The 24,106-nt window shown below is 48.6% G+C and overlaps 1 protein-coding gene across 5 annotated transcripts in view; it reads left to right on the top strand.

Moving 5' to 3' along the window:
• The window catches only part of TACC2 (transforming acidic coiled-coil containing protein 2), a 257,941-nt gene that overhangs the window by 75,026 nt on the left and 158,809 nt on the right, over positions 1–24,106 (top strand). For all 5 annotated transcript variants that reach the window (XM_063710544.1, XM_055353964.2, XM_055353961.2 and 2 more), the window contains 2 exons: positions 13,363–18,624; positions 19,146–19,259. In XM_063710544.1, the coding sequence (XP_063566614.1) occupies positions 13,363–18,624; positions 19,146–19,259 (5,376 nt within the window). The remainder of the gene's footprint in view (positions 1–13,362; positions 18,625–19,145; positions 19,260–24,106) is intronic.

A 24,106-nucleotide genomic window follows, 5' to 3' on the forward strand; every position in this document is an offset into this window, starting at 1 on the left:
CCTCATTGTTTATTTTATTTTGAGACGGAGTCTCGCTCTGTCGCCCAGCCTGGAGTGCAGTGGCGCCATCTCGGCTCACTACAGTCTCCACCTCCCAGATTCACACCATTCTCCTGCCTCAGCCTCCCAAGTAGCTGGGACTACAGGTGCCCGCCACTACGCCCGGCTAATTTTTTATATTTTTTAGTAGAGGCGGGGTTTCACCGTGTTAGCCAGGATGGTCTTGATCTCCTGACCTCATGATCCACCTGCCTTGGCCTCCCAAAGTGCTGGGATTACAGGTGTGAGCCACTGCGCCTGGCCCCCATTGTTTTCTTCTATCTCCAGGATTCCTGCTCCTCCTTTCCTCTGTCTTCCTTAGCAGCTAATCCTCCATTAGCCCAACCCTTCTTGTAGTTAATAATTCCTCATATGACGTTTTCCAACCTAGGCTCTCTGAAAACATTGAAAAGCCACCGTATCAAGTTGCTTTCTTGGGTTTTAAATGGGAATGCAGCAAAACACCTGGCATTTATTTTGGAAGAGGTGGGGAGACCCTTCTAGAAAAAAAGAATAAGAGACAAGATGCCTCGGGCAAAGTTGTTTCTCTTCTCCTTTCAAGAGCTCCTTGTATCACCGACACTTGCAGTCTCCCCTGTGTCTTGCTGTGACCTCAAATGCCAACTTTGACAGTGGTTAATCTTCCCAAACTTGTCTCTGCAGCTGTGTTAATGCTGGGAAGGAAGCTGGATGATCTTTATGTCTTTGACATTGAGCCAGCTTGGCGCCCAGTAATGTTGACTCATCCACTTTTTCCCCCCATTTAGATTAATGGGATTACAGAGAGACGATCTCAACAAAATAGACTGGCAATCAGGATTTATTCTAAAAAGAAACCCTTCATCACATTTTTGAGCTCAGGACATAAGAGCTCAGTCTGAGACAGGTAACACCGGTAACATCTTATGCGTCAGAGAATGCCCCAAATTCTCTGAAAGATTTTCAGTCATCAAGAGACATTTCCACTATGTTCCCTGTTTTGTACAATGTTTACTGTGGCAGGAAAATGATTTTAATTAATGCTAGGAGTCTTATCAAGAAGGGATATAGACTGGGCATGGTGGATCATACCTATAATCCTAGCAGTTTGGGAGACTGAGGTGGGCTGATTGCTTGAGCTCAGGAGTTTGAGACCAGCCTGGGAAACGTGGCAAAATCCTGTCTCTACAAAGCATAAGAAAATTAGCCAGGTTTGGGCCAGGCGCGGTGGCTGACGCCTGTAATCCCAGCATTTTGGAGGCTAAGGCGGGCGGATCACCTGAGGTCGGGAGTTGGAGACCAGCCTGACCAACATGGAGAAACCCCGTTTCTACTAAAAATACAAAATTAGCTGGGCGTGTTGGCACATGCCTGTAATCCCAGCTACTTGGGAGGCTGAGGCAGGAGAATCACTTGAACCCGGGAGGTAGAGGTTGCAGTGAGCTGAGATCTCGCCACTGCACTCCAGCCTGGGCAAGAAGAGCAAAATTCCATCTCAAAAAAAAAAAAAAAAAGAAATTAGCCAGGTGTGGTAATGCATGCCTGTAGCCCCAGCTACTCGGGAGGCTGAGGTGGGAGAATCACTTGAGCCTGGAGGCAGAGGTGGCAATGGGCTGAGATTGCGCCACTGTATTCCAGCCTGGGCAGCAGAGGAAGACCCTGTCTGGAAAAAAAAAAAGGGATATAACAAAAATACGTTTACCACTCTTTGTTGTTCAAAATATCCTCATGGTGTCAAAATAACATAAAAACACCACCAGAATCTAGCTATACAAGCAAAACTCTCATTTGCATTTTTCCATGAAGCACTAGCAAGGGCTTAACTTAAAATTAAGAAAATGTTTATACTCAGGTAAATATTCTACCAAATCCCTTGATTTGGGCTTATTCAAGTTTTAAAGATCTTTATTGTGATTAAAAACAGGTATTTTCTCTAATGGGATAGTAGTTTTATTTTTGGTATTTGATCATTAAGAAAAGTCTGAATGATCAGAAATTATTATATCAGAATGTTATTGGCATGACTTTATCTAGACACGTTTGAAGGACCACAGACAGATGTGAAAGCCAAGTTCATTCTGGCTATGGGGAGTACTGGTGTGCAACAACCCAGCAGTAGCCCCTTCCAGCAGCCAGTCTGGGAATCACAAAATGGGGTCATTCTGTTGACTTTTAGGACCCCAGGAGAGGGTTGCTGAAAAAATTGGTTAAAAGATAGTTTTTGAATTTTCTTTGAAATTCAGTTGCCTGTCCCCATCCCCACACTATGCTGGATAATGGATTCTCAGGAATGGAGTGGCACCTGACCTTGAAGTCATATAGAAGCTCGTATGAGGCCAGGCACAGTGGCTCACTCCTGTAATCCCAGCACTTTGGGAGGCTGAGGCAGGTGGATCATCTGAGGTCAAGAGTTCGAGACCAGGCTGGCCAACATGGGAAAACCCTGTCTCTACTAAAAATACAAAAAAAAAAAAAAAAAATGATCTGGGCGTGGTGACGGGCACCTGTAATCCCAGCTACTCAGTAGGCTGAGGCACCAGAAATGCTTGAACCCAGAAGGTGGAGGTTGCAGTAAGCCGAGATTGCGCCACTGCACTCCAGCCTGGGCAACAGAGTGGGACTCTGTCTCAAAAAAAAAAAAAAAAAAAAGTTCATATGACTTGTGTAGGATACTTTGGGGTTTAATCCACATCTGCATACACATGTTGATCTCCCCAATAACTCTTTTTTTTTTTTTGAGATGGAGTCTCACTCTGTTGCTCAGGTTGGAGTGCAGTGGCGCGATCTCAGCTCACTGCAAGCTCCTCGTCTCGGGTTCACACCATTCTCCTGCCTCAGCCTCCCGAGTAGCTGGGACTACAGGCGCCTGCCACTATGCCCGGCTAATTTTTGTATTTTAGTTAACCAGGATGGTCTCAATCTCCTGACCTTGTGATCCGCTTGCCTTGGTCTCCCAAAATGCTGGGATTACAGGCGTGAGCCACCGTGCCCAGCTCCCCAATAACTCTTTAGAACCTACACATATTTTTCAGTCATCTATTGCCTGGATTGCTCAAGCATCACATACTTGTTTTGTTTGTTTGTTTGTTTTCTATTGAAGAATGAGCACAGCAAAGATAAAACTGGGTTAAAAATACAAAGCCAAGTCTGGCTGTCCTGCCAAGGTCAGTGGGCTCCCAGGCTTCTGTGTGGGGAGGGTTGTTTGGACAAGTTAGGACCATGTGTGTGGAGTGGACACAGTGTGCTAGGGTTGCAAAGAAGTTTCTGAGGAGGTGTCTTTCTCTGTGAATTACTATGTTATCACTGTTAAGACATGGCAGTTTTTCTCTCCTATTAACATGAGAATTCTTTCTTCAGCATGGATCAGTTAGAATATAAATTCCTTTTCCAAAGTCTCTGGAATAGGTGATGCCTCCCATGGTGCAGGTGTCAACCTACGTGAGCAGTTGTCATGCCAATACAACTGTCAGTTTAAAAATATGTATTTCTTCACTTATTTATGTATGCCATCATTCAGTCACTCATTCAACAGAGCATAGACCCAGTGCTAGACTAAGACATAAAAATATAAATGAGGGCTGGGCGTGGCGGCTCACGCGTAATCCCAGCACTTTGGGAGGCCAAGGAGGGCAGATCATGAGGTCAGGAGATGGAGACCATCCTGGCCAACATGGTGAAACCCTGACTCTACTAAAAATACAAAAAATTATCCAGGCGTGGTGGCGCGGGCCTGTAGTCCCAGCTGCTAGGGAGGCTGAGACAGGAGAATCGCTTGAACCCAGGAGGTGGAGCTTGCAGTGAGCTAAGATCACGCCATTGCACTCCAGCCTGGGTGACAGACTCTGTCTCAAAAAAAAAAAAAAAAAAAAAAAAAATATATATATACACACATACATGAGATGAGCTCACTCTAACCTTGGGGGGATCCAAATCAAGAGGCCATGGCAGGTACTGAGAGAGTGTCTGTACACAGGGCCTGGGGAGTGGCATGCAGCCCCGGGAAGGGGAGCAGGGGGTCTCACCATGGAGACGGGGAAGGAGACATCCTACCTTGGGAAGGTTTGAGAACTCCGTGTGTTCAGAGACCTGATTTGGCTTTTGCTCTGAGACGCAAAAGAGCAGTTCACATCTTCCTGGTTGACAAGCAGATCCCACCTGGGAGAGGTGAGAGGTGAGAGGTGAACAGTGTGTTTTGGAAACTATCCATGTCATCCTCTCAAGGGCATCTGAAATGTCCTTACCAATTCTTCTTTTGATGTAAGACTGTGCTTTCCACAGTGTGTTCTGTGGCCCATCATCCTACTAAAAGCTCTACTGAGAAAAAGGCAACGGAAGGTTTCCAAGAAACAAATTTAGGAAACAGTGTATATGTATCTTCTTGTTGACTCACGAGGCACAATGGTTTCTCAAAGGCTCTGAGAAGTCCTGCGGTAGAAAAGCTTGTTTAACCGCACTTCACCTAGTGCTTCCCACATTCCTTGGACAGAGGAAGCTTCATTCTTTTTTTTTCTGTTTTTTGAGATAGGGTCTCACTCTGTCAGCCGGGCTGGACTGCAGTGGCACGATCTCGGCTTACTGCAAACTCTGCCTCCCGGGTTCACACCATTCTCCTGCCTCAGCCTCCCGAGTAGCTGGGACTACAGGCACCCGCCACCATGCCCGGCTAATTTTTTTGTATTTTTTATAGAGACGGGGTTTCACCATGTTAGCCAGGATGGTCTGGATCTCCTGACCTTGTGATCTGCCCACCTCGGCCTCCCAAAGTGCTGGGATTACGGGCGTGAGTCACCGCACCCGGCATCTTTTTTTTTTTTTTGAGACAGAGTATCACTCTGTTGCCCAGGCTGGAATGCAGTGGCATGATCTTGGCTCACAGCAACCTCTGCCTCCCAAGTTCAAGCCCTGCCTCAGCCTCCCGAGTAGCTGGGACTACAGGTGCCTGCCAACATGCCCAGCTAATTTTTGTATTTTTAGTAGAGACGGAGTTTTACCATGTTAACCAGGCTGTCTTGAACTCCTGACCTCAGGTGATCCACCTGCCTCGGCCTCCCAAAGTGCTGGGATTATAGGTATGACCCACGGTGCCCGGCCTAGGAAGCTTCATTCTTACACACCTAGCAGTCATATATTAGAAGCACTGAGTTTGGTTTTTAAAAGCTCTTCATAGAATTGTAAACTGTGGAGGGCATTTCCTATGTAACTTTTGTTAGCCATTAATAATTGATGCAGAATGACCTATCAGAGTTGGCTCAGTCACTGAAGTTCTTGAGGGGACTGTTTCTTAAGCAGTCTTTTCAGCTTGGGATGGAAAAGGGAAAAAAGAGAAAGTTGGGAGTGGGTCAAATACAGGGAATAGAGTGCTGGAGAGAATTCTGACCATTCACAACCACACGGCACCTTGCCTACCAGACTTATGATTGATGGAGAGAAAAACATGCAAAGCCGAGGACAGGAATAAAGACAGTGAATTGACTAGGTGACTGCAGAAGCTTATCTGTGTCACTGTGAAGATCTTCGTGGTCCCTGAATTAACTGGTTTTATTCTGATTTCATGTCAGGTAGGACTGAAAACCTTCTAGAGTTTCATTTCCTTTCTTTGGGCACGGTCTCAGCCTTACTTCTCCTGAAGAAGTCATTCGCACAACATATCCCATGGGCCAATTCAGATCTTGACAAGCCCTCAGAATGTGTGAGGAAATAGAGCACTTTGGACATCCTAAATGTTGGTGAGGTTTGGGGAGCTAATTAATCACAACCCTTTCCACCAGACTCTAAATTATGAAATAGATGCCACAGTCAGAGAAAGATAAGAAAGTCCACAGTATAGGGCAACCCGCTTGGGTCCCTTTCCACGCTGTGGAAGCTTTGTTCTTTCGCTCTTCACAATAAATCTTGCTGCCAAAAAAAAAAAAAGAAAGAAAGAAAGAAAGAAAGTCAGCAGTATCAATGGCAAGGTTAGGCTGCAGGATGCCAAAACCGGAATCCTCATACTTACCCCCGAACCACCCTTCCCCACCAAGTCCCAAGCTGCATCAGTGCAGATGCCATGAAGGATGGGGAAGGCTGGCCCCAGGGAGCTCGTCACGTGGCAAATAGCTGCGAGAGGAGAAGGGGCTGCATTGTGGTAGTTCATGTCAATTACCTCGAACACCTTAACCCCACCCATGGGGAAACTGGACTCACGGGGGCTGGCTCTCCCCATATCACCACTCGGAGAAATCTCCTCCAATGGACGTGACCATAAAAAGGGGGCAAAGAATATGGCAGAAGCATCATACTTCACTGAGAACTCAGAAGTGTTGGGAAAGTCTCTAATTTGAGGGCCCAGGCAGGAATGTGGGGAGCTGGGGATCACCTTTCAGTCCTCGAATCCTCTCATCTCCACCACAGCTGCTGCCTCTGTTAACATTTATTTGAGTCGGCAGTTCTCAGAGGCTAGTCAGTCTTAGTCTGTGTTCTGTTGCTTATCGCAGAATACCTGAAACTGGAGCATTTATAAAGAAAAATAATTGATTTTTTTTTTATTGTTGAGACAGGGTCTTTCTCTGTTGCCCAAGGCTGGAGTGCAGTGGCATGATGTCAGCTCATGGCAGCCTCCGCCTCCTGGATTCAAGCAATCCTCCTGCTTCAGCCTCCCAAGTAGCTGGGATTACAGGCGCCTGCCACCACAATTTTTGTATTTTTTTATTTTTAGTAGAGACCGGGTTTCACCATGTTGGCCAGGCTGGTCTTGAACTCCTGATCTCAGGTGGTCCGCCCACCTCAGCCTCCCAAAGTGGTGGGATTACAGGCGTGAGCCACTGCACCTAGCATTGATTTCTTACAGTTATGGAGGCTGAGAAGTCCAAGGGCAAGGGGCTGCTCCTGGTGAGGGCCTTCTTGCTGGTGGCGCTTCTGTAGAGTTATGAGGTGGCGCAGGACATCACTGGTAAAAGAAATGAGCATACTAGCTCAAGTCTCCCTTCCTCTTTGCATAAAGCCACCATGATAACCCAGTAATCCATGAATGGATTAACCTATTCCTGAGGGCAGGGCCTTCACAACCCAATCACCTTCACCTCTTAAAGGCCCCCACCTTTCAACATGATTAAGTTTGGGGATTAAGTTTCAACGGGAGTTTGAAGGGGAAAACATTCATTCAATCCATTGCACTAACCCACTGGCTTTCATTCTACCCCGGCTTTCCTTTTCCAGAAGGCACACCGGAATGTAACGAGTAACAGTGATGATGTTATGTTAGGAAATCTTCTAATCTTTTGAATTATAGTGATTTATGAAAATAACAAATCATTCACAGGCTTTAGTACTTTATAATTAGTCACAAATTACTTGCAGTGCATGCCCTGACACATTAGACCTACCAGTGAGCGTAGAGGTGTGTGATTGAGAAGTGCTGCCTTAACTTTGTTTCACAGAAGTATTAAAAAAAAAAAGTACTTTGCCTTTTCTGGGCCTCAGTTTCCTCATTTGTAAAATGAGAGGTTTGGACTAATGAATTACTGGAATGCTATGCTTGATGGAGGAAAAGAATGTTTATGATCTGGGCCGGGTGTGGTGGCTCATGTCTATAATCCGAGCACTTTAGGAGGCTAAGGCGGATGGATCACTTGAGCTCAGGAGTTCGAGACCAGCCTGACCAACGTAACAAAACCCTATCTCTACTAAAAATATGAAAATTAGCTGGGCATGGTGGCAAAGGCCTGAAATCCCAGCCACTTGGGAGGCTGAGACACGAGAATTGCCTGAACCCAGGAGGCGGAGGTTGCAGTGAGCAGAGATTGCACCACTGCACTCCAGCCTGGGTGACAGAGTGAGACTCTGTCTCAAAAAAAAAAAAAAAAAAAAAAAAAAAAGAATGTTCATAATCTTCTAGTGAAACAACCACAATTTGGGTGCATCTCTGTATATTTAGTATCCTTGATTTGGGTTCAGTTGTTTCTGTCCATCCTTCTAGCCATCCATCCTTGCACTCACTCGTACATTCATACATCAACAACATCTTATTGTTTGTTATATGCCAGGCACCAGGGATATGTTATTGAAAGGAGACTAGGGCCTGGCCTCCATTACACTCCAATAGGGAAAACAGTCACCAACCATAGTGATGGGAACCATGACTAGCGCTAGGTGGGCCTGTGAAAGAAACTGATCTGGGAGCCGAGGCCAGGGAGGCTACCCTGAGAAGCGACGAGTGGAGCTGCAACCTGGTGGGGAGCAGAGGGCTGCAGGCTCCAGGCAGATGCATGGCTGGGGAGCTTCATGCGGAATGAGGCAGGAAAGGGAGGTTGGGGCCACAACTGAGAGCAAAGCGAAGCCACAGTGGGGTGACAGGAGCAGACTTTGATTTCTAAGCTGTTGGTCTGGCCACAGCTGGCAGAACAGAATGAAGGGGGCCAGAGAAGATGGGAGAAGGGAATGCTGCACTTGTTCGGTGAGAGGCTGGTGCAGGCAGCCAGTACAAGGCAACGGGAGGCAGCGCCACAGGGCTCAATCTTGCTTTGCGTCACCGGCTCTTTGACCCTGGGTCCTGTCTTGAACTTCTTCGGGAAAATGTCCTTGTGTATACAATGGGGCCACCCCTCTACCAGGCTGTTGTGTGGATTAAGTGCAATCGTAACTGAAAAGTGCCCAGGCCAGGATCAGTGGCTCACTCCTGTAATCCCAACACTTTGGGAGGCCGAGGCGGGCAGATCACCTGAGGTCAGGAGTTAGAGACCAGCCTGGCCAATATGGTGAAATCGCATCTCTACTAAAAATACAAAAATTAGCCGGGCGTGGTGGTGCACGCCTGTAGTCCAGGCCACTCGGGAGACTGAGGCAGGAGAATTGCTTGAACTCAGGAGGTGGAGGTTGCAGTAAGCTGAGATTGTGCCACTGCACTCCAGCCTGGGCGACAGAGCGAGACTCCATCTCCAAAAAAAAAAAAAAAAAGTGCCCGGAGGGTCTGGCCTGAGTCAGTGTTTAGTACATGGCAACTCTCCATCTTTACGGTTTTGCTTTATGGTTTTGCCGGCTCCTGAAAACCTGGTCGTGCAGGGGCCATGTTTGTGTTTTCTGTAGCTGGCCTCCTTCCTCCCTTTAAGCATTGCATGTGTGTGTGTTTCCAGAACTATGCATTTAAGAACCCATCTGCATCCCCATCATCTGCTCAGACCTTGGTTGTGGCAGATGACCCCCTGCCAGCCCCTGCCCATGCTTCTCCCTTCACTGTGCTGTGGACATCTGGTCTGTGATGGAGGCTCTAGTCCCTGGGCCCTCCCTGACCTCCACACAGAGGCAGTGCCCCCAGAGGGTGAAAGGCTTCCATTCGGGGTGCTGGCCTGTGGATTCTGAGCAGAGCCTCTACCCCACACATTTCAACTCAATCTCGAAGCATAAAAGGATATTATATAAGCTTCAATTAATGCGCAGCCCTCAACAGATCAGTTCTTAGAATTTTTCCTGCCCTTAGGCAGATCTGCTCCTGGTGAGCAGCTTTAATCTGGCTTTAAAAATTACTTCTGATGGATAATCAAAGAGATTGCTGGTGCCCAGCTTATGCTAAATAAACCAATGTCTGGGTTCTTATTTGGGAGGAGTTGTTGTGTGTCCCATACTCCATGGAAAATTTGTTCCTGGTTGCTTTCTGATAAGACCGCACAAGTTTACAAGATGCCAAAATAGAATTTATCATCTTGTTCCAGATGGTAACGACTTCAGCCAGCCTGAAGGGAAGCCACATTCTTTCCTAAGTTGGCAGTTCCTGTCAGAGGCGTGGACAAGAAAGTGGCTTTGTTTATTTCCAGCTTGATAAAGCCAACATAAATAGGAGCACTTCATTTCTGAATTACACACCATTACTCTTATCACATACTAAACTGTTTGACTTCAGTTAATGGGTGGGACATAATGAAATGTAAAGTGCTTGTTACAAGGAAAATTGCCAGGTCCAGATGCTGAGCAGCGAAGGGTGGGGGAGGAGGCATCGGGTTTCGTTCTGGACCTGGTGCTTTCCAGAAAGCCAGGCCAAGACACTTTATCCAAACCCCAAGTAGTTTTCCAGATGTCAGCCCGCTCGGGCCAGGGCTCTCCATGGGCCCATCTGTCTTCCGTGACCATTTGTGAATCGGAGGGTTTTATATAATTTACCCTCTGAGTTTTCTCTTTTTTGGCCTACTCAGCTCTGCTTTTGGGTCAGAAAATGCAAATCTGGTTGAGACAGTAGCCAGCTCTCTTTTGGGTCCTCAGGCACCATTCCCATGTCCTATGTGCAGGAACAGGCGTTAGATAAAGATGAGTGCAGGGGTGGTGCTGTGTACATGCCTCCTTCAGGGATGTCAAATGACGCCGCGTGTACTTCAGAGGTGAGGAGCAGGACAGAGAGGCTGGAATGGGGCTGGGGGAAGAGGCTCTTGCCTTCCTTGGAAGTTTTTATTCTGCATAGCAGAATGAATAAGAAGATTGTGTCCAGTGGAATCAGATGTCCACGTTGAGATCCATGCTTAGCCTCTGTTCTCCAGGGTTCTCATCTGCAAATGGCATGGGTGGTACCCACCTTGCACAGCTGTTGGCAGGGCTAAATGAGATAATCCACACAAAGCACTGAGGCCTAGTGAATTTCAGCTGTTATTATTTTCCCAGCTTTTTGTTTTGGAAAAATTGAAACCTCAAAAATGTTGAAAGGATGGGACAGTAAATACCCACCTGTCTATGGTATTGGTCCGCTCGGGCTGCCATAAGAAAACACCACAACTTGAGTGACTTAAAATACAGAAATGTATTTTTTCCTGGTTCTGGAGGCTGGAAGTCCTGGTCAGGGTACTGGTGGAGTTGGTTTCTGGTGAGGCCTTTCTTCCCAGCTTGCAGAAGACACCTGCTCTTGGTGTTCTCACATAGCTTTTCCTTTGTGTATCTGCATTCCTGGTGTCTCTTCCTTTCCTTTTTTTTTTTTTTTTTTTTGTTTTGAGACAGAGTCTCACTCTGTTGCCCAGGCTGGAGTGCAGTGACATGTTCTCAGCTCACTGCAGCCTCAACCTCCGGCACTCAAGTGATCCTCCCACGTCAGCCTCCTGAGTAGCTGGGACTACAGGTGTGCACCACCATGCCCAGTTGATTTTTATATTTATTTTTAGAGATGGAGTTTCGCCATGTTGCCCAGGCTGGTCTTGAACTCCTGAGCTCAAGCGATCTGCCTGCCTCAGCCTCCCAAAATGTTGGGATTACAGGTGTGAGCCACGCACCCGGCCTCTTCCTCTTCTTATAAAGAACACCAGTCCTATCAGATTAGGGCCTCACTACTGTAACTTCACTTAATCCCAGCTGCCTCCTTAAAGTGCCTGTCTCCAAATACAGTCACATTGGGGGTTAGGGCTTCAACATATGGATTTGAGGGGGGCACAGTTCAGTTCATAGCACATATTTTAAAAATTTAACAATAATGCACTTCACCACCTCACTGTATGCATCCGTCATGTATGAATGCATGTGCACTGCCTGGTGTGGAAAACTGGAATTTTGGTAGTGGACATTGAGAGGAGAATCTTTCCACTAGCCGCCTCCAGAACGCTGTGGGCTTATGTGTGTGTGAATATGTGTGCATGTAACAAACAGTTACAAAAAGATTCCATAAATTTTCCTTTGATATTTCCCCTATAATAACTTTAAAGAAAATGGTAAAAGCTTTAGAAAAACCATACTTATGTTAACTTTGTCTTGAGGAATTTCTCTTGTTACTAGAATATATATGATCATAACAAGTATATAGAATCACAATTATGTAAAAATAACAAGAATTGTACCCCCAAACAATTGTGTAGGAAAAATCAGGAAATTCACTAGAACTCTGAAAGTGGCAAGCATGTAGCAGTATTTTTTCTGATTTTTTTTCCTACGTTTTCCAAACTTTGTGTTGGCCACATATTATTTTTAAAATTAAAAAATGCACAGCATTGACTAGGCGCGGTGGCTCATGCCTGTAATCCCAGCACTTTGGGAGGCTGAGGCGGGCAGATCACGAGGTCAGGAGATCGAGACCATCCTGGCTAACATGGTGAAACCCCATCTCTACTAAAACTACAAAAAAAAAAAAAAATTAGCTGGGCGTGGTGGCGGGCTTCTGCAGTCCCAGCTACCTGGGAGGCTGAGGCAGGAGAATGGCGTGAACCCAGGAGGCAGAGCTTGCAGTGAGCTGAGATCGCACCACTGCACTCCAGCCTGGGCGACAGAGTGAGACTCTGTCTCAAAAAAAAAAAAAAAAAAAAAAAGGCACAGCATTAAAACTGTGTAGAATTGAGCAACATAGTCCAAATACATCATGTAATAAGCCATTTTATAATAACTGGATAGTTAGTTATCCGTAGCAAGTTCAAAATTCAGAGCCAAGTTCCCCCAAGTTCCCTGAGTGTTTCACTTTTTTTCGCCATACATCACCCAGATAAGTGTTCAAGTTAAGACAGATACGGGTATGAAGGTGATTCAGCTCCCAAGAGTTATACATAGGTCACGTGCCGAAGTTCCATAGCCAAATATAAATGATTTTGGGGTTATGCCTGTCCCTGTCTCACCTGTTAAATGTGAAGAATCAAGTTAACTATTACCAGGAATCGCTCTTTATTTCAAAGCCTGGCTTTGCCAACTTGTGCTTTTTCCTGAACATCTAAGGATCCCCAGGGGTGCTGGAGACCTGCCTGTAATCTTCACAGGACTGGTTCAAATCCCCTATTATGATTTACTCTTATTAACAACTTTCTGAGTTGTCAGCACGGTGGCTCACGCCTATAATTCCAGCACTTTGGGAGGCTGAGGTGGGAAGATTGCTTGAGTTTGAGACCAGCCTGAGCAACATAGCAAGACCCCATCTCTACAAAAAATTTAAAAATTAGCTGGGTGTGGTGGTGCAAACCTGTGGTCCCAGCTACTTGGGAGGTTGAGGTGGGAGGATTGCTTGAGCCGAGGAGGCCGAAGCTGCAGTAAGCTATCATTGTGCCACTGCACCTCAGCCTGGGTGACAGGGCAAGACCCTGTCTCAAACAAACAAACAAACAAAACCTTTTTGGGTTTCCCACATTTTATACTATTATAAATGAGTTGCCACATTTCTCTATTCACTGCTGACCAGCATGGAAGGCCCACACTGAGTGTTTGAGATACCCTGCAGTGGTTTTTGGGGGAAACGAGGGCATGCATAATGGTTGTGGGAGGGGTGCAGGGGGCTCTCCCAGAGAGGAATGAGCTGCATGAGGGTGCTGTGTCTGTGGTTAGGGCACTTGGTGCCCTTTTGTGGGGGTGGGTTGGGGGGTGACCTGCCTGCAGTGTGGCTCTGTCCTTGGCATCCATGATAACCAATGAAACATTAAATGTTTTCAGCATTGGCAGCGTTGGGCTTGGAGGCTTCTGCACCGCTTCTGAGAGTTCTGCCAGCCTGGATCCATGCCTTGTGTCCCCAGAGGTGACTGAGCCAAGGAAGGACCCACAGGGAGCCAGGGGGCCAGAAGGTTCTTTGCTGCCCAGCCCACCACCGTCCCAGGAGCGAGAGCACCCCTCGTCCTCCATGCCCTTTGCCGAGTGTCCCCCAGAAGGTTGCTTGGCAAGTCCAGCAGCGGCACCTGAAGATGGTCCTCAGACTCAGTCTCCCAGGAGGGAACCTGCCCCAAATGCCCCAGGAGACATCGCGGCGGCATTTCCCGCTGAGAGGGACAGCTCTACTCCATACCAAGAGATTGCTGCCATCCCCAGTGCTGGAAGAGAGAGAGAGCCGAAGGAAGAAGGACAGAAGTCCTCCTTCTCCTTCTCCAGTGGCATTGACCAGTCACCTGGAATGTCGCCAGTACCCCTCAGAGAGCCAATGAAGGCACCGCTGTGTGGAGAGGGGGACCAGCCTGGTGGTTTTGAGTCCCAAGGGAAAGAGGCTGCAGGTGGCTTTCCCCCTGCAGAGTGCAGGCAGGGGGTGGCTTCTGTGCAAGTGGCCCCTGAGGCCCCTGCTGCAGCCCAGCAGGGCACAGAAAGCTCAGCGATCTTGGAGAAGTCCCCCCTAAAACCTATGGCCCCGATCCCACAAGATCCAGCCCCAAGAGCCTCAGACAGAGAAAAAGGCCAAGGGGAGGCGCCGCCTCAGTATTTTACAGATGACTTGGAATTCCTCAGGGCCTGCCATCTCCCTAGGAGCAATTCAGGGGCTGCCCCAGAAGCGGAAGTGAATGCCGCTTCCCAGGAGAGCTGCCAGCAGCCAGTGGGAGCATATCTGCCGCACGCAGAGCTGCCCTGGGGCTCGCCAAGTCCTGCCCTGGTGCCAGAGGCTGGGGGCTCTGGGAAGGAGGCTCTGGACACCAGTGATGTTCAGGGTCGCCCACAGACAGGGATGCAAGGAACCGAGCCCAATCAAGTTGTCTGTGTGGCAGCAGGCGGCCAGCCCGAAGGGGGTTTGCTTGTGAGCCCTGAACCTTCCCTGCTCACTCCGACTGAGGAAGCACATCCAGCTTCAAGCCTCGCTTCATTCCCAGCTGCTCAGATTCCTACTGCTGTAGAAGAACCCGGATCATCATCCAGGGAATCAGTTTCCAAGGCTGGGATGCCAGTTTCTGCAGATGCAGCCAAAGAGGTGGTGGATGCAGGGTTGGTGGGACTGGAGAGGCAGGTGTCAGATCTTGGAAGCAAGGGAGAGCATCCAGAAGGGGACCCTGGAGAGGTTCCTGCCCCATCACCCCAGGAGAGGGGAGAGCACTCGAACACGGAGCAAAGCCATGAGGTCCAACAAGGAGCACCAACCCCTCCTCTTCCCAATGCCCCAAGTGAAAGTGCCAGAGGGCCACTGGGGCCAACGGATGGAGCCAAGGCCCATGAAGATTCCACAAGCCCAGCCGTGGCTAAAGAAGGAAGCAGATCACCTGGTGACAGCCCTGGAGGAAAGGAGGAAGCCCCAGAGCCACCTGACGGTGGAGACCCGGGGAGCCTGCAAGGAGAGGACTCTCAGGCTTTCAGCAGCAAGCGTGATCCAGAAGTAGGCAAAGATGAGCTTTCAAAGCCAAGCAGTGATGCAGAGAGCAGAGACCATCCCAGCTCACACTCAGCACAGCCACCCAGAAAGGGGGGTGCTGGGCACACGGACGGGCCCCACTCTCAGACAGCAGAGGCGGATGCATCTAGCCTACCACACAAGCTGGGTGAGGAGGACCCCGTCCTGCCCCCTGTGCCAGATGGAGCTGGTGAGCCCACTGTTCCTGAAGGAGCCATCTGGGAGGGGTCAGGATTGCAGCCCAAATGTCCTGACACCCTTCAGAGCAGGGAAGGATTGGGAAGAATGGAGTCTTTCCTGACTTTAGAACCAGAGAAATCAGATTTTCCACCAACTCCTGTTGCAGAGGTTGCACCCAAAGCCCAGGAAGGTGAGAGCACATTGGAAATAAGGAAGATGGGCAGCTGTGATGGGGAGGGCTTGCTGACGTCCCCAGATCAACCCCGCGGGCCGGGGTGTGATGCGTCGAGACAGGAATTTCATGCTGGGGTGCCACATGCGCCCCAGGGGGAGAACTTGGCAGCAGACCTGGGGCTCACGGCACTCATCCTGGACCAAGATCAGCAGGGAATCCCATCCTGCCCGGGGGAAGGCTGGATAAGAGAAGCTGCATCCGAGTGGCCCCTACTATCTTCTGAGAAGCATCTCCAGCCATCCCAGGCACACCCAGAGGCATCCATCTTTGACGTGCTCAAGGAGCAGGCCCAGCCACCTGAAAATGGGAAAGAGACTTCTCCAAGCCATCCAGGTTTTAAGGACCAGGGAGCAGATTCTTCCCAAATCCATGTACCTGTGGAACCTCAGGAAGATAAGAACTTGCCCACTCATGGAGGACAGGAGCAGGCTTTGGGATCAGAACTTCAAAGTCAGCTCCCCAAAGGCACCCTGTCTGATACTCCAACTTCATCTCCCACTGACATGGTTTGGGAGAGTTCTCTGACAGAGGAGTCAGAATTGTCAGCACCAACGAGACAGAAGTTGCCTGCACTAGGGGAGAAGCGGCCAGAGGGAGCATGCGGTGATGGTCAGTCCTCGAGGGTCTCGCCTCCAGCAGCAGATGTCTTAAAAGACTTTTCTCTTGCAGGGAACTTCAGCAGAAAGGAAACTTGTTGCACTGGGCAGGGGCCAAACAAGTCTCAACAGGCGTTGGCTGATGCCTTGGAAGAAGGCAGCCAGCATGAAGAAGCATGTCAAAGGCATCCAGGAGCTTCTGAAGCAGCTGATGGTTATTCCCCACTCTGGGGCTTGAGTAACAGGGAGATGGCAAGTGGAAACACAGGGGAGGCCCCACCTTGTCAGCCTGACTCAGTAGCTCTCCTGGATGCAGTTCCCTGCCTGCCAGCCCTGGCGCCCGCCAGCCCCGGAGTCACACCCACCCAGGATGCCCCAGAGACAGAGGCATGTGATGAAACCCAGGAAGGCAGGCAGCAACCAGTGCCGGCCCCACAGCAGAAAATGGAGTGCCGGGCCACTTCGGATGCAGAGGCCCCAAAGCTTCTTGCAAGTTTCCCATCAGCTGGGGAGCAAGGTGGTGAAGCCGGGGCTGCTGAGACCGGTGGCAGCGCTGGTGCAGGAGACCCAGGAAAGCAGCAGGCTCCGGAGAAACCTGGAGAAGCTACTTTGAGTTGTGGCCTCCTTCAGACTGAGCACTGCCTTACCTCCGGGGAGGAAGCTTCTACCTCTGCCCTACGTGAGTCCTGCCAAGCTGAGCACCCCATGGCCAGCTGCCAGGATGCCTTGCTGCCAGCCAGAGAGCTGGGTGGGATTCCCAGGAGCACCATGGATTTTTCTACACACCAGGCTGTCCCAGACCCAAAGGAGCTCCTGCTGTCTGGGCCACCAGAAGTGGCTGCTCCTGACACCCCTTACCTGCATGTCGACAGTGCTGCCCAGAAAGGAGCAGAAGACAGTGGAGTGAAAGCTGTTTCCTCTGCAGGCCCCAGAGCTCCTGGCAAAAGCCCCTGTCCTGTAGGGGAGCCCCCGCTTGCCTTGGAAAATGCTGCCTCCTTGAAGCTGTTTGCTGGCTCCCTCGCCCCCCTCTTGCAACCAGGAGCTGCAGGTGGGGAAATCTCTGCAGTGCAAGCCACCAGTGGTAGTCCCAAAGCCAGAACCACTGAGGGACCTGTGGACTCCATGCCATGCCTGGACCGGATGCCACTTCTGGCCAAGGGCAAGCAGGCAACAGGGGAAGAGAAAGCAGCAACAGCTCCAGGTGCAGGTGCCAAGGCCAGCGAGGAGGGCATGGCAGGTGATGCAGCAGGAGAGACAGAGGGCAGCATGGAGAGGATGGGAGAGCCTTCCCAGGACCCAAAGCAGGGCACATCAGGTGGTGTGGACACAAGCTCTGAGCAAATCGCCACCCTCACTGGCTTCCCAGACTTCAGGGAGCACATCGCCAAGATCTTCGAGAAGCCTGTGCTCGGAGCCCTGACCACACCTGGAGAAAAGGCAGGAGCTGGGAGGAGTGCAGTGGGTAAAGACCTCACCAGGCCATTGGGCCCAGAGAAGCTTCTAGATGGGCCTCCAGGAGTGGATGTCGCCCTTCTCCCTGCACCTCCTGCTCGACTCCAGGTGGAGAAGAAGCAACAGTTGGCTGGAGAGGCTGAGATTTCCCATCTGGCTCTGCAGGATCCAGCTTCAGACAAGCTTCTGGGTCCAGCAGGGCTGACCTGGGAGCAGAACTTGCCAGGTGCCGGTGTGGGGAAGGAGATGGCAGGTGTCCCACCCACACTGAGGGAAGACGAGAGGCCAGAGGGGCCTGGGGCAGCCTGGCCAGGCCTGGAAGGCCAGGCTCACTCACAGCTGGAGAGGAGCAGGCAGGAATTAGCTTCAGGTCTTCCTTCACCAGCAGCTACTCAGGAGCTCCCTGTGGAGAGAGCTGCTGCCTTCCAGGTGGCTCCCCATAGCCATGGAGAAGAGGCCGTGGCCCAAGACAGAATTCCTTCTGGAAAGCAGCACCAGGAAACATCTGCCTGCGACAGTCCACATGGAGAAGGTGGTCCCGGGGACTTTGCTCACACAGGGGTTCCAGGACATGTGCCAAGGTCCACCTGTGCCCCTTCTCCCCAGAGGGAGGTTTTGACTGTGCCTGAGGCCAACAGTGAGCCCTGGACCCTTGACACGCTTGGGGGTGAAAGGAGACCCGGAGTCACTGCTGGCATCTTGGAAATGCAAAATGCCCTGGGCAACCAGAGCACCCCTGCACCACCAACTGGAGAAGTGGCAGACACTTCCCTGGAGCCTGGCAAGGTGGCAGGCGCTGCTGGGGAAGCAGAGGGTGACATCACCCTGAGCACAGCTGAGACACAGGCATGTGCGTCCGGTGATCTGCCTGAAGCAGGTACTACGAGGACATTCTCCGTTGTGGCAGGTGACTTGGCGCTGCCAGGAAGCTGTCAGGACTCAGCCTGCTCTGACAAGGCTCCGGGGATGGAGGGTACAGCTGCCCTTCATGGGGACAGCCCAGCCAGGCCCCAGCAGGCTAAGGAGCAGCCAGGGCCTGAGCGCCCCATTCCAGCTGGGGATGGGAAGGTGTGCGTCTCCTCACCTCTAGAGCCTGACGAAACTCGCGACCCGAAGCTGCAACATGTGGCTCCGGAAGAGCTCCACACTGACAGGTACTTAAATGAAAAAATTCCCATGGGAGTGTGTGGTCAGTTTCAAAGGTGATTCCCAGCCTGATTTTTAGAAGTCAGTCGCATAGGTGAGTGGTTTTCTAAAAGCTGAGTTTTCCATATCTAATTGCTAAATGAACCTGCTTACCCCCTCTGGATGTCCTGAGGCTCTGAAAAATGTGAGAACCATGGTTGGAGGCTGGGAGCTGTTGACTATGTTCCTTTTCTTGTGTTCCTTAATTCATCTAACTTAAACCACTGGAAAAGTATCAACTGTTTACTGGCTGGCTGTGTACTATTAAGTGATAGGTTATAGTCAGTCATATATTTTTCTGGAGTCCAGATACATCTGCTTTTGAATCTGGATTTATTTAGGCAGGGGGCCCTTTTTCCTAGGTATTTTGTTTTTTTTTGTAGTAGCCACTTAAAACTTTAATTGAGAAATCTGCTTTTTCAATAGGACATGAGGAGAAATGCCTTACTATCTACATTATCCTATCAATTGCTTTCTTTTATTATCCCAGAGAGAGCCCCAGGCCTGGCCCATCCATGTTACCTTCGGTTCCTAAGAAGGATGCTCCAAGAGTCATGGATGAAGTCACTTCAGATGAGACCAGAGGCGCGGAAGGAACAGAAAGGTCAGCGAAAGATATTGGTCTTTGGAAGGCCATGATGCCTTCCTTAGATACAGACACACTGGATGTTTTGGAAAGGAGAGTAGTCCTTATACAGCATGAGTTCCTACATAAGAAAGCAGCAAATGGCCATTCCCGTTTTATGTACAGGTACAGCAGTACCTGGGATGACTAAAAGCTCCATTGTTGGAAAAGGGATTGAATGAGTTGCTTTCATACTTGAGTTTATTACCTTAAATTTAAAAAGTCAGCCTGGGTGCGGTGGCTCATGCCTGTAATCCCAACACTTTGGGAGGCCGAGGCAGGAAGATCACTTGAGCCCAGGAGTTTGAGACCAGCCACATGGTGAAACCCCATCTTTAGAAAAAATACAAAGATTAGCTGGGCACAGTGGCACGTGTCTGTAGTCCCAGTTACTTGGGAGTCTGAGTTGGGAGGATCGATCGTTTGAGCCTAGGAGGTGAAGGTTGCAGTGAGCCGTGTTTGTGCCACTGCACTCCACCCTGGGTGACAGAGACCCTGTCTCAAAAAAAGAAAAGAATCTTTACTGAGATGCAATTCATATACCACATAATTCACTCATACAATTCAATGGCTTGTAGTATATTCACAGTGTGTAACCATGGCTACAATCAATTTCAGGTTATTTTCATCCCCACAGAAAGAAACCCTACAGCCCCTAGATATCATACCCCAGCCCCCACACCCGCTGCATCATCTCTAGGCACCCATTCATCTAGTTCATTACATCTTGATGCAAATGGGTTCAATGCTGATTTAGTCTCCGAAGCAGGAATGGCTCACCAACAGCGGTCACACTCCAGGAGATCTCGAGATTCAAGTAGGGTAAATGTAACCATGAACAGTGACCTTCACACTTGCAGTGTGCCTGCCTGTTCTTTTCTACACGAAATGCCACCTAGTGTTGTGCAGAAGCTGCTGCTCAAGGTTTCATCCTTTTGGGGAAACGGTGATATTGTGCACGTACACAGACACACAGTGAACAAGCTTTCCGCCTCCCTAGGCCTTTGGCTGTTCTGGTGCTGTGTGTGCACACACATATACATGCATACAACACTTGTGTGTAAGAGTAGGGTGGAATCAGACTTTAAATTAGTACCTGTGTACCCTACCAAACAGCTGCAGGCATTTTATAAATGATCTGATTCATATTTTGCACATTCAGGAAGAATGCACGATCACCTGTTTTTCGAGTCTGAACACTTCCACTGACACCCAGCTGCCTCTGCTGCCTGGCAGTAGTGACTCCCATAGCTCTGGGCCAATGTGGATGTGGGCGTATGCTGGTCAAACAGATGCAAGTTTAATCTGCATTTGACACCCTTTTCTGCTACTGACTTAGGATACAATTTCCTGCAGCCTTTGCTGTTATGTATTTTTTATATTCCCAGTTAAGGGGCAGGAGAAATATCTGTCTAGCTTGGAAAAGTCTTCCCCACCCCAAAAATGACCATATCAGTGCCTTCTTTTTCAGAGTCCTTAGACATGTTAGCACCTTCTTGGAGAACGCAGGGCCAGACGTATAGTAGTACAATAAATATTTCATGACTCGTTGTTTTAATCACTTTAAATTGTAAAATTAAAATTGATAAATTCGTATTATAAATTATAGTTTTTTCCAGAATACTTGTGAGGTATAGAAAAGTAGATACAGAAGGGCCAGGTGCAGTGGCTCATGCCTGTAATCCCAGCACTTTGGGAGGCCGAGGCAGGCGGATCACGAGGTCAGGAGATCGAGACCATCCTGGCTAACACGGTGAAACCCCGTCTCTACTAAAAAATACAAAAAATTAGCTGGGCATGGTGGCGGGCGCCTGTAGTCCCAGCTACTCGGGAGGCTGAGGCAGGAGAATGGCGTGAACCCGGGAGGTGGAGCTTGCAGTGAGCCGAGATCGCGCCACTGCACTCCAGCCTGGGTGACAGAGTGAGACTCTATCTCAAAAAAAAAGAAAAGAAAGAAAAGTAGATAGAGAAAAATTCACAACCACAATACCTACCAATTATTATTGCGTATTTTAGTATATTTTCATTTTAGCGGATTTTTAGTGCCATCAAAGCACTCTTTAGTGTTTTTAGTGCTGTCAAAACTCTTTAAAAACAACTCCTTAAAAAATTATTTATTTATTCATGTATTTATTTATTTTGAGACAGGGTCTCACTCTGTCACCCAGGCTGGACTGCAATGGCACAATCTCTGCTCAATGCAGCCTCGACCACCCCAGGATCCTCCCACTTCAGCCTCCCTAGTAGCTGGGACTACAGGTGTGCACCACCATGCTCAGCTTATTTTTAATTTTTTGTAGAGATGGGGTTTCACCATGGTGCTCAGCCTAGTCTTCAACTCTGGGCTCAAGCAATCTTCCTGCTTCTGCCTCCCAAAGTGCTGTGATTACAGGCATGAGCCACCATACTCAGCCTACAAACAGATCTTCATGGCTGAAATTGCATGACTGATTATGGTTTTAACAGCAATGGAAATTTAGGTTCTGATGGTGTTCCTATTCACTTTGCTCCTGCTGAGACTTTTGTACTCTCTAGAGCTGCTCGGTCTAGCATAGCAGCCCCTGGCTACGTGCGGATGGAGATGTGCTGTAAGTGTAAAATACACACCCAGTGTTGAAAATTTAGTATGAAAAAAAAGAAAATACATCACTAGTCATTTTGAATATAATGTTAATTATATGCAAAATAGTATTTTGGATCTATCGGGTTAAAATGTATTACTAAAATTAACTTCACTTATTTCTTTTTTCTGTTTTTTCAATGTGGCTCCCTAAATTTAAAAAATGACATATGTGGCTTTTGAATACCTGGGTCATGTTCTATTTGGATCACTTGCCCCTAGAAGCTGCTTTTCCCTGGTCTTTGAAGGAAATGGGGTCATAAAGAGTTGGCCTTCCCTGTGCTTTAGGCTCTTGGGGAAAAGGCTTCCTAACATTGGTTGAGGGTTTCTGGAAAAAATTCGGACTGGACTCTCTCATCCAGCCTGGCAGGTTGGGAATGCTTCTTTCTCTTGAGGCAGAGGTTCTGAACTTCTTGCTTGTGAACCCATCCACCATGAGGAAGTCATGCACGTGGACCTGGGCTGGTCTCAGAGGAAGTCCTGCCAGGCCAGGGGCTGTGCTTCCTGGGAGGGGCAGGTGTTGCCTTTGAAGGTGAAAGTCAGCAGCGGTCTTGGGGAGGCTGGGTGACCAGACTTCGGTGGACACTGCCAGGAGCTGTGGTGGCGATGAATTTCAGGGACAGGTCTCTGAATTCACACCCCAGCTCTGCTCCTTACTAATTACATACCTAACCTCAGTTTGTTCATCTGTAGAATGGGGATGACACCAATTGTACCTGCCTCAAAGAATTGCCATGAGGGTTAAATGAGATCCTTGATTCAAGCGCCGGAGCGTGCCCATTCTGGTGCCCAGTGGGTGTTAGATTCCCTGTTGTTTTGTGATGGGCATTTCTGGTGCAGTGACCTGCACGATTATATCTCTCTTCAGTGTGGAGATGGTTTTGGGATCTCAGTCTGTTCTCCTGAGGTTGAAACTTCAGCCTGGCTGTCTTTCTTTTCCAACGTTGAATTCTTTCTCTGCTAAAATATTTCAATGGCTGAGGAGAGTGAATTCTTACCCCCTACTGCACAGCCCAGAGCGATCTGCTACAAGTTAAAAATTTTGAGATTGTGTTTCATTGTAACACTTTGAGTATCTTTGTGTACCATATTATATTGTATTTTACCATCAAAATACTGTTTCAAGTTACCTCCAGAAGAGCAAAGCAAAGCAAAACCAAGTTTTCTATTATCTTGCTAGTTATCAGGTGACATGCTTCTGTGGATTGAATTTTGAAGATTCTGCCAATTTGAACAGGGCTGATATCACATATAAGATTCAATATCTAAGAAATGTGTCTTTTTCTATTTTGGTGACAGGATAGTTTGATAACCCATCTCATACACATGTACATGAAGGTAGCATAAATTTGTTTACTGCTTTATTGTCCATCTTATGAAGTCAAATTGGCATTGCTAATGGATGTGGCATGGATATCCCGTGGCTTTGCCTACCTCCAGCCACACCTCACACCCATGGGGGTCTGTGTGTCCCCCACTCTGAGAAACAGGCACTCTTCTCACTCTGAGAAGCAGGAACTCACAATGTATAGAAATGTATAGAATGAAATGTACAGAGAGTGGCTGTGCATTTCTGTACCTCGTATGATCCTCCCTGTGGAAGAGCCTGGGACTCAGAGACAGCCTCATGTTAGTTTCAGGTTGTTCTGCAGAAGGTGCTTGAATCAGTTTCACCTATGTACATATACAACTATCTTCCCTGTTAGTGGAAGGTCTAGAATTTGGCATTTTGGTTACATAGCACTAATGTTCAGATGTGTCGTTCTGGATTAATCTTGGATATCACCAAGCTTGTCGTTGCTGAATATGTGTTTAAAAGGAGTCGTTCTCTCTTTGTCTCTCTCTCTTTTTTTTTTTTTCCATTTAGGGAAATGGTTGGAAAGGTATTTTCAAGTATTAGTGGATTTTAAGAGAATCAAATTGTTCCCAGATGCTTAGGGTCTTTGCGTAAACCTAGGCTGAATGGGGAAGGGCAATTGGGTTGAAAAGTGGAGGGAGGGAGGGAGGACAGAGAGGACAGCTGGCCTCCCATCAAGGAAGCCCTGGCTGGACCTGAAAGCCTCACTGGAGCCGCTTCTCTCTCGTCCTCCCACACCTTCTTCCCACTTGGTCTCTGTTTCTTCCTTTTCCCTCCACTCCGTTCTAAAATTACCAGCTGTGACACCATGTTTTCAAGTTTAAGAATGAGCTTTTAGAGGATGGCTAC

The sequence above is a fragment of the Gorilla gorilla genome, chromosome 8, assembly GCF_029281585.2.
Source record: "Gorilla gorilla gorilla isolate KB3781 chromosome 8, NHGRI_mGorGor1-v2.1_pri, whole genome shotgun sequence".
NCBI classification, from domain to species: domain Eukaryota; kingdom Metazoa; phylum Chordata; class Mammalia; order Primates; family Hominidae; genus Gorilla; species Gorilla gorilla.